The following is a 14,350-nucleotide window of genomic DNA, read 5'->3' as shown; positions in this document are numbered from 1 at the left end:
AGTATTGCCATGTCGGCTCACTCCTCTCATAAAATGAAGTTTCCTGAGTGTTACACTACGAAGCAAGCTAGATCTACTCCGGCTGTTATAAAGCTAGCCAGCTTCATCCGTATTACGACGGTGGATATTGCTCGTCCGCCTGCAGCTAACTCCAGCAGGCTTGTAACTGTGCGTGCATGTTGCACGTCTTAATATAGATAAACGCTACTACAGCGAATGTAGAGCTACAGGTAACTGCCAGAATAAAGGAAACACATATAAAGGTGTCTTAATATAGATACAGCTACTACAGCGAATGTATATATGAGAAAACACCAACATGAAGTGTCTTAATAGGGAGCTGGGCCACCACGAGCCATCAGAACAGCTTCAATGCGCCTTGGCGTAGATTCTACAAGTGTCTGGAACTCTATTGGAGGGATGCGACACCATTCTAACACGAGAAATTCCCTCATTTGTTATTTTGTTGATGGTGGTGGTGGGAAAACGCTGGCTCAGGCGCTGCTCCAGAATCTCCCATAAGAGTTCAATTGGGTTGAAATCTGGTCACTGAGACGACCATGACATGTGGTTTACATCGTGGTGACTGAGACGGCCATGGCATGTGGTTTACATCGTGGTCACTGAGATGTGGTCACTGCATGTGGTTTAGATCGTGGTGACAGACAGCCATGGCATGTGGTTTACATCGTGGTGACTGACACAGCCATGGCATGTGGTTTACATCGTGGTGACTGAGACCGCTATGGCATATGGTTTACACCGTGGTCACTGAGACGGTCATGGCATGTGGTTTACATCGTGGTGACAGACAGCCATGGCATGTGGTTTAGATCGTGGTCACTGAGACGGCCATGGCATGTGGTTTAAATCGTGGTGACTGAGACAGCCATGGCATGTGGTTTACATCGTGGTGACTGAGACGGCCATGGCATGTGGTTTACATCGTGGTGACCGAGACGGTCATGGCATGTGGTTTACATCGTGGTCACTGAGACAGCCATGGCATGTGGTTTACATCGTGGTGACAGACAGCCATGGCATGTGGTTTACATCGTGGTGACAGACAGCCATGGCATGTGGTTTACATCGTGGTCACTGAGACGGCCATGGCATGTGGTTTACATCGTGGTGAAAGACAGCCATGGCATGTGGTTTACATCGTGGTCACTGAGACGGCCATGGCATGTGGTTTACATCGTGGTGACAGACAGCCATGGCATGTGGTTTACATCCTGGTGACAGACAGCCATGGCATGTGGTTTACATCCTGGTGACAGACAGCCATAGCATGTGGTTTACATCGTGGTGACAGCCATGGCATGTGGTTTACATCGTGGTGACAGCCATGGCATGTGGTTTACATCGTGGTGACAGACAGCCATGGCATGTGGTTTACATCGTGGTCACTGAGACGGCCATGGCATGTGGTTTACATCGTGGTGACCGAGACGGTCATGGCATGTGGTTTACATCATGGTGACAGACAGCCATGGCATGTGGTTTACATTGTGGTCACTGAGACAGCCATGGCATGTGGTTTAAATCGTGGTGACTGAGACGGCCATGGCATGTGGTTTACATCGTGGTGACAGACGGCCATGGCATGTGGTTTACATCGTGGTGACAGACAGCCATGGCATGTGGTTTAGATCGTGGTGACTGAGACAGCCATGGCATGTGGTTTACATCGTGGTCACTGAGACGGCCATGGCATGTGGTTTACATCGTGGTCACTGAGACGGCCATGGCATGTGGTTTACATCCTGGTGACAGACAGCCATGGCATGTGGTTTAGATCGTGGTGACAGACAGCCATGGCATGTGGTTTACATCGTGGTGACTGAGACGGCCATGGCATGTGGTTTACATCGTGGTGACTGAGACGGCCATGGCATGTGGTTTACATCGTGGTGACTGAGACGACCATGGCATGTGGTTTACATCGTGGTGACTGAGACGGCCATGGCATGTGGTTTAGATCGTGGTGACTGACACAGCCATGGCATGTGGTTTACATCGTGGTCACTGAGACGGCCATGGCATGTGGTTTACATCGTGGTGACCGAGACGGCCATGGCATGTGGTTTACATCGTGGTGACAGACAGCCATGGCATGTGGTTTAGATCGTGGTGACAGACAGCCATGGCATGTGGTTTACATCGTGGTGACTGAGACGGCCATGGCATGTGGTTTACATCGTGGTGACTGAGACGGCCATGGCATGTGGTTTACATCGTGGTGACTGAGACGACCATGGCATGTGGTTTACATTGTGGTGACTGAGACAGCCATGGCATGTGGTTTACATCGTAGTGACAGACAGCCATGGCATGTGGTTTACATCGTGGTGACCGAGACAGCCATGGCATGTGGTTTACATCGTGGTGACTGAGACGGCCATGGCATGTGGTTTACATCGTGGTGACCGAGACGGTCATGGCATGTGGTTTACATCGTGGTCACTGAGACAGCCATGGCATGTGGTTTACATCGTGGTGACAGACAGCCATGGCATGTGGTTTACATCGTGGTGACAGACAGCCATGGCATGTGGTTTACATCGTGGTCACTGAGACGGCCATGGCATGTGGTTTACATCGTGGTGAAAGACAGCCATGGCATGTGGTTTACATCGTGGTCACTGAGACGGCCATGGCATGTGGTTTACATCGTGGTGACAGACAGCCATGGCATGTGGTTTACATCCTGGTGACAGACAGCCATGGCATGTGGTTTACATCCTGGTGACAGACAGCCATGGCATGTGGTTTACATCGTGGTGACAGCCATGGCATGTGGTTTACATCGTGGTGACAGCCATGGCATGTGGTTTACATCGTGGTGACAGACAGCCATGGCATGTGGTTTACATCGTGGTCACTGAGACGGCCATGGCATGTGGTTTACATCGTGGTGACAGAGACGGTCATGGCATGTGGTTTACATCATGGTGACAGACAGCCATGGCATGTGGTTTACATTGTGGTCACTGAGACAGCCATGGCATGTGGTTTAAATCGTGGTGACTGAGACGGCCATGGCATGTGGTTTACATCGTGGTGACAGACGGCCATGGCATGTGGTTTACATCGTGGTGACAGACAGCCATGGCATGTGGTTTAGATCGTGGTGACTGAGACAGCCATGGCATGTGGTTTACATCGTGGTCACTGAGACGGCCATGGCATGTGGTTTACATCGTGGTCACTGAGACGGCCATGGCATGTGGTTTACATCCTGGTGACAGACAGCCATGGCATGTGGTTTAGATCGTGGTGACAGACAGCCATGGCATGTGGTTTACATCGTGGTGACTGAGACGGCCATGGCATGTGGTTTACATCGTGGTGACTGAGACGGCCATGGCATGTGGTTTACATCGTGGTGACTGAGACGACCATGGCATGTGGTTTACATCGTGGTGACTGAGACGGCCATGGCATGTGGTTTAGATCGTGGTGACTGACACAGCCATGGCATGTGGTTTACATCGTGGTCACTGAGACGGCCATGGCATGTGGTTTACATCGTGGTGACCGAGACGGCCATGGCATGTGGTTTACATCGTGGTGACAGACAGCCATGGCATGTGGTTTAGATCGTGGTGACAGACAGCCATGGCATGTGGTTTACATCGTGGTGACTGAGACGGCCATGGCATGTGGTTTACATCGTGGTGACTGAGACGGCCATGGCATGTGGTTTACATCGTGGTGACTGAGACGACCATGGCATGTGGTTTACATTGTGGTGACTGAGACAGCCATGGCATGTGGTTTACATCGTGGTGACAGACAGCCATGGCATGTGGTTTACATCGTGGTGACCGAGACAGCCATGGCATGTGGTTTACATCGTGGTGACAGACAGCCATGGCATGTGGTTTACATCGTGGTGACAGACAGCCATGGCATGTGGTTTACATCGTGGTGACAGACAGCCATGGCATGTGGTTTACATCGTGGTCACTGAGACGGCCATGGCATGTGGTTTACATCGTGGTGACAGACAGCCATGGCATGTGGTTTACATCGTGGTGACAGACGGCCATGGCATGTGGTTTACATCGTGCTCACTGAGACAGCCATGGCATGTGGTTTACACCGTGGTGACAGACAGCCATGGCATGTGGTTTACATCATGGTGACAGACGGCCATGGCATGTGGTTTACATCGTGGTGACCGAGACAGCCATTGCATGTGGTTTACATCGTGGTCACTGAGACAGCCATTGCATGTGGTTTACATCGTGGTGACAGACAGCCATTGCATGTGGTTTAGATCGTGGTGACAGACAGCCATGGCATGTGGTTTAGATCGTGGTGACAGACAGCCATGGCATGTGGTTTACATCGTGGTGACCGAGACAGCCATGGCATGTGGTTTAGATCGTGGTGACAGCCATGGCATGTGGTTTACATCGTGGTGACAGACAGCCATGGCATGTGGTTTACATCGTGGTGACAGACAGCCATGGCATGTGGTTTACATCGTGGTGACAGACGGCCATGGCATGTGGTTTACATCGTGGTGACAGACGGCCATGGCATGTGGTTTACATCGTGGTGACAGACGGCCATGGCATGTGGTTTACATCGTGGTGACAGACGGCCATGGCATGTGGTTTACATCGTGGTCACTGAGACAGCCATGGCATGTGGTTTACATCGTGGTCACTGAGACAGCCATGGCATGTGGTTTACATCATGATGACAGACGGCCATGGCATGTGGTTTACATCGTGCTCACTGAGACAGCCATGGCATGTGGTTTACATCGTGGTCACTGAGACAGCCATGGCATGTGGTTTACACCGTGGTGACAGACAGCCATGGCATGTGGTTTACATCATGGTGACAGACGGCCATGGCATGTGGTTTACATCGTGGTGACCGAGACAGCCATTGCATGTGGTTTACATCGTGGTCACTGAGACAGCCATTGCATGTGGTTTACATCGTGGTGACAGACAGCCATTGCATGTGGTTTAGATCGTGGTGACAGACAGCCATGGCATGTGGTTTACATCGTGGTGACCGAGACAGCCATGGCATGTGGTTTAGATCGTGGTGACAGCCATGGCATGTGGTTTACATCGTGGTGACAGACAGCCATGGCATGTGGTTTACATCGTGGTGACAGACAGCCATGGCATGTGGTTTACATCGTGGTGACAGACGGCCATGGCATGTGGTTTACATCGTGGTCACTGAGACAGCCATGGCATGTGGTTTACATCGTGGTCACTGAGACGGCCATGGCATGTGGTTTACATCGTGGTGAAAGACAGCCATGGCATGTGGTTTACATCGTGGTCACCGAGACAGTCATGGCATGTGGTTTACATCGTGGTGATTGAGACCGCTATGGCATGTGGTTTACACCGTGGTCACTGAGACAGCCATGGCATGTGGTTTACATCGTGGTGACAGACAGCCATGGCATGTGGTTTACATCGTGGTCACTGAGACGGCCATGGCATGTGGTTTACATCCTGGTCACTGAGACAGCCATGGCATGTGGTTTACATCGTGGTGACTGAGACAGCAATGGCATGTGGTTTACATCGTGGTGACAGACAGCCATGGCATGTGGTTTACATCGTGGTCACTGAGACAGCAATGGCATGTGGTTTACATCATGGTGACAGACAGACATGGCATGTGGTTTACATCATTTTCATGCTCATCAAACCACTTTATTTGGATCTCTTTTAGTCCTCATTTGGACTAATCTTCCAAGAGTCCTTAAACATTAAAATCTAATTTATAAAACAATCCCATGTCCACATACAGCACACAGTTCCCAACAGCAGACGTAATACACCGCCATATTGACCAGATAAATACCGTCTGGACAGACAGACAGGTTCCTTCATCTACCATAGTCCTGCACAACCTTCACGTGTTATATTTAAGTGGTTCTAAAATATTGTATGAATTTATATATTTAAAAAGCTTTCTGGTTTGCTCAGATAAATTATTCAATTTCTGAATCTAAATGTATTTCCCGTTTCTCTTTTCTGCCGGGATAAGATGGTGGACAATCTATTCGAAGTATTGATTGAATGTCTGTCTCTTATCAACTCAATACTGTTGTGAATGGAGTTGGGACGTTTTAAAATGGTGTAACATTGAGAAAAATAAAATAAGCAATGTTTTTTTCTCTTCTCTCAATTATCTTGTTGATTGATGACCACCCGAGAGCATTGTGAATGACCCCCCGAGAGCATTGTGAACGACCCCCCGAGAGCATTGTGAATGACCCCCCGAGAGCATTGTGAATGACAACCCGAGAGCATTGTGAATGACCCCCCGAGAGCATTGTGAATGACAACCCGAGAGCATTGTGAATGACCACCCGAGAGCATTGTGAATGACCCCCCGAGAGCATTGTGAATGACCACCCGAGAGCATTGTGAATGACCACCCGAGAGCATTGTGAATGACCCCCCAGGAGCATTGTGAATGACCACCCGAGAGCATTGTGAATGACCACCCGAGAGCATTGTGAATGACAACCCGAGAGCATTGTGAATGACCCCCCGAGAACATTGTGAATGACCCCCGGAGAATCACATCTCCACCTGAAACACAATCCTTGCTGCTTTGTTCTGTCCAATCTGCAGCCTCATCGGGTCACTTGATGATGCATTTCATTCAGTAGCCACACGCGCACCGTGGATGGGGGCATTGTCATCCTGGAAGAAATTATTCACCAAAAGGTTCAAGGTGACCACTCAGAATGGCAGTGTATTTATTGGTGTTTACCCTGCTCTATGGGGTTGATTGGACCTAACCCATGCCAGGACCACAACATAACAGAGGTGCCTGAACCCTTTACCATGGGATACTTTGTATTCCTCATTTACTGAAGTGTTTCCTTTATTTTGGCAGTTACCTATAGGTCAATGTGGGCTTATTAGTTTAGTGGTGCTTAACCCTGGGGATCCCAGGGGGTTGCACGTTTTTGCCTTAGCACTACACACCCGATTCCAATCATCAAAGCTTGATGAATTGATCTTTTGAATCAGCTGTGTCGTGCCAGGGGTTAGCGTTAACTTTCAGAAAACTGCCTTTTAAAAACGCAGACCTAAAAAAATAGACGTTTTAAACCATTTAACCTGTGTTTTAAAGGCATCAGTGTTTTTTTTTGCTTCAATAGAGTGATCAGGTGCAGCTACAGTTTTTAAATCACACAAAATAATTGAATGTTAAACATCCTGCAGAAAGTAGAGTCATTTATATCAGATGACAACAGAAGTGCTATTTGGCTTGCAGACACATTCAGTAAAATAGCTTTCAATGGGAAAGAGCAAGGTATTTCTTGTAAAGACGATGCACGGCCACAGAAAGAAAGGAGCTTTTGCTTGAAGTTAATCTGGCATTGTAACTCGCTACCGGACAGACACGTGACGTCACAGGCGAGAAGTATACATTAGTCAGAGTGTAGTCAACTGATCGAATGCACAATGCCCCTGTTAGCCAGCCTGCCAGCTTAATGGAGTCTGCCACTAGCACAGTCAGTGTAGTCAGCTCAGCTATCCCCATTGAGACCGTGTGTCTGTGCCTCGATCTAGGTTGGGAAAAACTAAACATGGCGGTGTTCACTTTAGCAATCTCACTGGAATAAAGACCTCCTCCATTCCTGCCATTATTGAAAGAGATCGTGATACCTCACATCTCAAAATAGGGCTACTTAAATGTTAGATCCCTCACTTCCAAAGCAGTTATAGTCAATTAACTAATCACTGATCATAATCTTGATGTGATTGGCCTGACTGAAACATAGCTTAAGCCTGATGAATTTACTGTGTTAAATGAGGCCTCACCTCCTGGTTACACTAGTGACCATATCCCCCGCGGCATCCTTTAAAGGCGGAGGTGTTGCTAACATTTACGATACCAAATTTCAAATGTACAAAAAACAACAACTGTGTTTTCATCTTTTGAGCTTGTAGTCATGACATTGATGCAGCCTCCTCAAGCACTTTATATAGCTACTGTTTACAGGCCTCCTGGGCCATACACAGCGTTCCTCACTGAGTTCCCTGAATTCCTATCGGACCTTGTAGTCATGACATTGATGCAGCCTCCTCAAGCACTTTATATAGCTACTGTTTACAGGCCTCCTGGGCCATACACAGCGTTCCTCACTGAGTTCCCTGAATTCCTATCGCACCTTGTAGTCATGACATTGATGCAGCCTCCTCAAGCACTTTATATAGCTACTGTTTACAGGCCTCCTGGGCCATACACAGCGTTCCTCACTGAGTTCCCTGAATTCCTATCGGACCTTGTAGTCATGACATTGATGCAGCCTCCTCAAGCACTTTATATAGCTACTGTTTACAGGCCTCCTGGGCCATACACAGCGTTCCTCACTGAGTTCCCTGAATTCCTATCGGACCTTGTAGTCATGACATTGATGCAGCCTCCTCAAGCACTTTATATAGCTACTGTTTACAAACCTCCTGGGCCATATACAGCGTTCCTCACTGAGTTCCCTGAATTCCTATCGGACCTTGTAGTCATGGCAGATAATATTCACATTTTTGGTGACTTTAATATTCACATGGAAAAGTCCACAGACCCACTTCAAAAGGCTTTCGGAGCCATCATCGACTCAGTGGGTTTTGTCCAACATGTCTCCGGACCTACTCACAGCCACAGTCATACTCTGGACCTAGTTTTGTTCCGTGGAATAAATGTTGTGGATCTTAATGTTTTTCCTCATAATCCTGGACTATCGGACCACCATTTTATTACGTTTACAATCTCAATAAATAATCTGTTCGGACCCCAACCAAGGATCATCAAAAGCTGTGCTATTCATTCTCGGACAACCCAAAGATTCCTAGATGCCCTTCCAGACTCCCTCCAACTACCCAAGGACGTCAGAGTACAAAAATCAGTTAACCAACTGAGGAACTAAATGTAACCTTGCGTAATACCTTAGATGCAGTCGGACCCCTAAAAACAAAAAACATTTGTCATAAGAAACTAGCTGCCTGGTATACAAAAAATAACCGAGCCCTGAAGCAAGCTTCCAGAAAATTGGAACGAAATGGCGCTACACCAAACTGGAAGTCTTCCGATTAGCTTGGAAAGACTGTACTGTGCAGTATCGAAGAGCCCTCACTGCTTGTCGATCAGCCTATCGATCACCACATTCTTTTGGAGAGATTGGAAACACAAATTGGTCTCCACGGGAAAATTCTGGCCTGGATTAGAGCTTATCTGTCGGAAAGATAGTTTGTCTCTGTGGATGGTTTGTCCTCTGACAAATCAACTGTAAATTGTGATGTTCCAGAAGGTTCGGTTTTAGGACCACTATTGTTTTCACTATATATTTTACCTCTTGGTGATGTCATTCGGAAACATAATGTTAACTTTCACTGCTATGCGGACGATACACAGCTGTACATTTTGATGAAACATGGTGAAGAACCAAAATTGCTCTCCCTGGAAGCCTGTGTTTCAGACATAAGTGGATGGCGGCAAATAGTTTACTTTTAAACGTGGACAAAACAGAGATGCTAGTTCTCTGTCCCAAGAAACAAAGAAATATTCTGTTGGATCTGACAATTAATCATGATGGTGGTACAGTCGTCTCAAATAAAACTGTGAAGGACCTCGGCGTTACTCTGACCCTGATCTCTCTTTTGACGAACATATCAAGACTGTTTCAAGGACAGTTTTTTTCCATCTACGTAACATTGCAAAAAACTTTCTGTCCAAAAATGATGCAGGAAAATGTATCCATGCTTTTGTCACTTCTAGATTAGACTACTGCAATGCTCTACTTTCTGGCTACCCGGATAAAGCACGAAATGAACTTCAGTTAGTACTAAATACAGCTGCAAGAATCTTGACTAGAACCCAAAAGTTTGATCGTATTACTCTAGTGCTAGCCTCTCTACACTGGCTTCATGTTAAGGCTAGGGCTGATTACAAGGTTTTACTGTTAACCGACAAAGCATTACATGGGCTTGCTCCTACCTATCTTTCTGGCTTGGTCCTGCCGTACATACGTACGCTACGGTCACAAGCCTCATTATTGTCCCTAGAATTTATATTTCTTATTGTCCCTAGAACAGCTGGAGGCAGGGCTTTCTCCTATAGAGCTCCATTTTTATGGAATGGTCTACATATCCATGTGAGAGACACAGACTCGGTCTCAACCTTTAAATCTTTACTGAGGACTCATCTCTTCAGTAGGTCTTATGATTGAGTGTAGTCTGGCCCAGGGGTGTGAAGGTGAACGGAAAGGCACTGGAGCCACCCTTGCTGTCTCTGCCTGGCCGGTTCCCCTCTCTCCACTGGGATTCTCTGCCTCTAACCCTATTACGGGGGCTGAGTCACTGGTGCTCTTTCATGTCATCCCTAGGAGTGGTGCGTCACTTGAGTGGGTTGAGTCACTGACGTGATCTTCCTGTCCGGGTTGGCGCCCCCTCGGGTTTGTTTCCCGTGGGGGAGATCTTTGTGGGCTATACTCTGCCTTGTCTCGGGGTAGTAAATTGGTGGTTTGAAGATAACCCTTCTAGTGGTGTGGGGGCTGTGCTTTGACAAAGTGGGTGGGGTTATATCCTGCCTGGTTGGCCCTGTCCGGGGGGTATCGTCGAACAGGGCCACAGTGTCTCCCGACACGTCCTGTCTCAGCCTACTGAGCCTACTGAGACATTATTATGCTGTAATAGTCTACGTGCTAGGGTCAGTCTGGTGTAATTCTCCTGTCTTATCCGGTGTCCTGTGTGAATTTAAGCACGCTCCCTCTAATTCTCCTCTCGGAGGACCTGAGCCCTAGGACCATGCCTCAGGACTACTTGGCCTGATGACTTCTCTCCACGTTTCTTCCGTGGTTCCTGCTGTTCTAGGGAGTTTTTCCTAGCCACTGTGCTTCTACATCTGCATTGCTTGCCGTTTGGGGTTTTAGGCTGGGTTTCTGTACAGCACTTCGTGACATCATCGGCTGACGTAAAAAGGACTTTATAAATACATTTGATTGATTTTACAATTTGAAAGTAGTCAACTGGGTGGGACTTCCTGTGGTTTAAAGAAGGATCACATAATTCCATCCAGGTAGGCAGGAGGGACCTGCCAATGAATTATACTCATGAGCAACCATACCATAACTGCAGGCCAACCATGGCTTCATAACTGTTTAAATAACACACTCCAGGTGACAGTATGCACCCTTTCAGTTTGTTTACCAACTCATACAAGTAGTAGAAGAAGAAAATGAACTACTTCAAAATGGAGATGGCCTCAATGGCGCTGCCCGTGCGCTCAGAGACGCCTTAATGAGACAGATACAACGCTGCCATCTTTAGACATCTCTATACTGCTACCAACACAGAGACCGGTTAGATCTGGTTCAGGCCATCTTTAGACATCTCTATACTGCTACCAACACAGAGACCGGTTAGATCTGGTTCAGGCCATCTTTAGACATCTCTATACTGCTACCAACACAGAGACCGGTTAGATCTGGTTCAGGGCATCGGAGCTGAATTCCACAAAGTCCGGTCTCTGCTCAACTCCGTTGGTGGAGTTCATCAGAAACTTCCTTCACCGTGGAGGTGAGTTACCTAGCTAGGTCAGGGAGAGATCTGTAGACCAACCAACAGCAATAACAAGGCATTCCACTAGTGCTGAGCAATTCACCAAAATATCTGTTATTCTTCATTTTTTAAACAACTAATTGACCAACGTTTCATTTCTTTCTGTGAGCTCAATGGGCACATTGCAGTTTCTCTAGAGATACACCAGATCCGGCCTGAACTGTTTGATGTAGTAGGGAGTTGTAGTTTCTCTAGAGATACACCAGATCCAGCCTGAACTGTGAGATGTAGTAGGGAGTTGTAGTTTCTCTAGAGATACACCAGATCCAGCCTGAACTGTGAGATGTAGTAGGGAGTTGTAGTTTCTCTAGAGATACACCAGATCCAGCCTGAACTGTGAGATGTAGTAGGGAGTTGTAGTTTCTCTAGAGATACACCAGATCCAGCCTGAACTGTGAGATGTAGTAGGGAGTTGAAGTTTCCAACAAGCGAATATTCCACATAATTACATTTTATGCGCTAAACTAACTACAATGACCATAATCTATTATGCATCTATTTGTCTGGTCTGTGTTTCTTTTATGCCAGCTACAGCATGATTTGAGAGGTATCGCTACCTGAAAATACATGATCTAAGTGATTGATAGTTGCATGGGGAGGCAGGTAGCTTTGTGGTTAGAGCTTTGGGCCAGTAACCGAAAGGTTGCTGAATCAAATCCCTGAGCTGACAAGGGAAAGAAATCTGTCCTTCTGCCCCTGACATGGTGGATGTTGATTAAGGCAGCCCCCTGGTACCTCTCTGATTCAGAGGGGTTGGGTTAAATGTAGAAGACACATTTCAGTTGAAGGCATTCAGTTGTACAACTGACTAGGTATCCCCCTTTCCCTATTCAGCAGTCATTAAAGTATGCCTTATTTACTTTAAATTAATACAAAATAGTGATTGTCAGGCAGCAGCTCTGATGAGATGACTTGGCATGAAATGAAAGTCATAAAATAAAACAAATGTAATATACATAACTGAAATATGTTATTAGAGTAAATGAATGGTTAATAGGTGAAACGCTGTAATTGGCATTCACTACCATCATGGGACTGTTAATAGTTGTATCCTGTGCATTCAACCCCAATAATCGAAAACGAAAAGTTTTTAGTTTTCTGAATCGAACCGACCTCAAAAATAACTAATCGCTCAGCACAGCGGGGAATGGTCATGTTCGTGTGTAAGCCAACGATATGTCGGGAGAAGAGTGGAGAATGCTAAAGGCTAGCTACTATTCTGCCGAAGTGTACTTGGTTTACACAAGATCAATCCCCGCTACTGATAGCTAACGCTAGCTATCTCCATCCAGCCACTAATATTGTGCTAACACCAATCCGATGCTTGTTTTAAATCTGGGAGTGTACACTTTGGGAAAAGGGTGGAGAAACGGGACGCAACTAGCTAGCTAGAGAACGTTTCGTTTGCTAGCAACCAAAGTCATGGTTCTCACCTCATCCATCTTGAATCCTTCAGGAATGGTTGAAGCAGCTAGCTAAATGCTGTAGCGGAAAATGAATTTCTGAAATCGTCCACGTCCTTCCTCTGAAATTAACTGTTCACCACGAGGTCACGTTAGCTAGTTAGCTAGCGAATTAAATAGCCTCGCTACTAGTAGCACTGCCATTACAATTTGACAAAGGTTAGTTAGCTAGGCTAACGGCGGCCAGGAAGCTAGCTAACTGCTTTGCTAAACCCGATTACAAAACTATAAAAATAGTAGTTGGAAATATTGCCTGCTCCGTGTTTACAGTTCGAGTTTGGCAACGTCACAGCATATTTTTCAACCGTATCATTGTGATATTTGACGAATTTTCCACAAAATTACGTGGACAGCTAATCCAGACTGCTGGCTAGCTACACCAGTGTCTTTCTGCTTCCGGTCTAACTTCCGGTTAGGATTAGCTTCTACTGTGGACTCTGCTATACCGCCACCACCAGTTCAGGAGCACATTGCAGTGGTGTTTTACAAAATGTATATTTTAATTTCTTAATCCAAATAATGTTATTTTAATAATACTGAGTTGACTGTTATTGATATTTCATATACAGAGCTCCTGAGGCATCACCTAAATGGGTAATACACAGAGTGGAAGGGGAGAAGTACAGTGGCTACATGACTCAGGCTGCTTCCCTGACTTGCCCTCTACAAGATTATCAGCAGATTCCATCACCGTCATCTTCCATCCTCTGACCACTCCCTCCGCTCAAACCATGAACTGACCCTCTCCTCTTCGGAGGATACAGCGTTCAAAGACTTGGCCTCTATTCGTCGACCCGGCATGATATATTGCTTGTCATTTTTGTTGTTGTTGTTTTTGAAGCGTTTTGGGATTCTATAAAAAACCCTATAGAAGTTTAATACATGATTAGTAGTAGTGTATTGTAAATCCCAGTAATATACTTCTGACGAGGGGTAGCCAACCCTTCTCACGCATCGCTAGTGGAGAAAAGCAACGAGTAGTAACAACTTGTACAAGTTGTAGATCACAAATTCTTACTCTTAATACAATTAATCAATTAATGGTCTTAATTTTTCGGTTCCGCTTCCTGGACCATGAAACACATTTTCTGAAGCCTGTTTTGGTGGGTGGGCCTTAGAATTTACTTCCATGAAAATTTGACCATTGGAATTTACTTTCTGGATTGAAATCGCTATGAAAGCGACGGCAAAGATTATGGATATACTGACAGGACATGTCTCTCAGTTGGGAGTCGTTGTCCACAAAAGCGGCACCGCGGG

At 46.5% G+C, this 14,350-nt stretch overlaps 1 protein-coding gene across 1 annotated transcript in view; it reads right to left on the bottom strand.

The window, feature by feature from the left end:
• LOC139568389 (zinc finger protein 850-like) overlaps nucleotides 1-13,508 on the bottom strand; it is a 43,726-nt gene extending 30,218 nt beyond the window's left edge. Inside the window, 1 exon segment of the mRNA XM_071390176.1 lies at nucleotides 13,061-13,508. Coding sequence (XP_071246277.1) covers nucleotides 13,061-13,069 — 9 coding nt within the window. The 5' untranslated portion in view covers nucleotides 13,070-13,508.
• Between the last annotated feature and the right edge of the window lie 842 nt (nucleotides 13,509-14,350).

The sequence above is a fragment of the Salvelinus alpinus genome, chromosome 2 (assembly GCF_045679555.1).
Source record: "Salvelinus alpinus chromosome 2, SLU_Salpinus.1, whole genome shotgun sequence".
Classification (NCBI taxonomy): Eukaryota; Metazoa; Chordata; class Actinopteri; order Salmoniformes; family Salmonidae; genus Salvelinus; species Salvelinus alpinus.
Note: the sequence above shows the minus strand (reverse complement) of the source record. Positions and strands in the feature narration are given on the sequence as shown.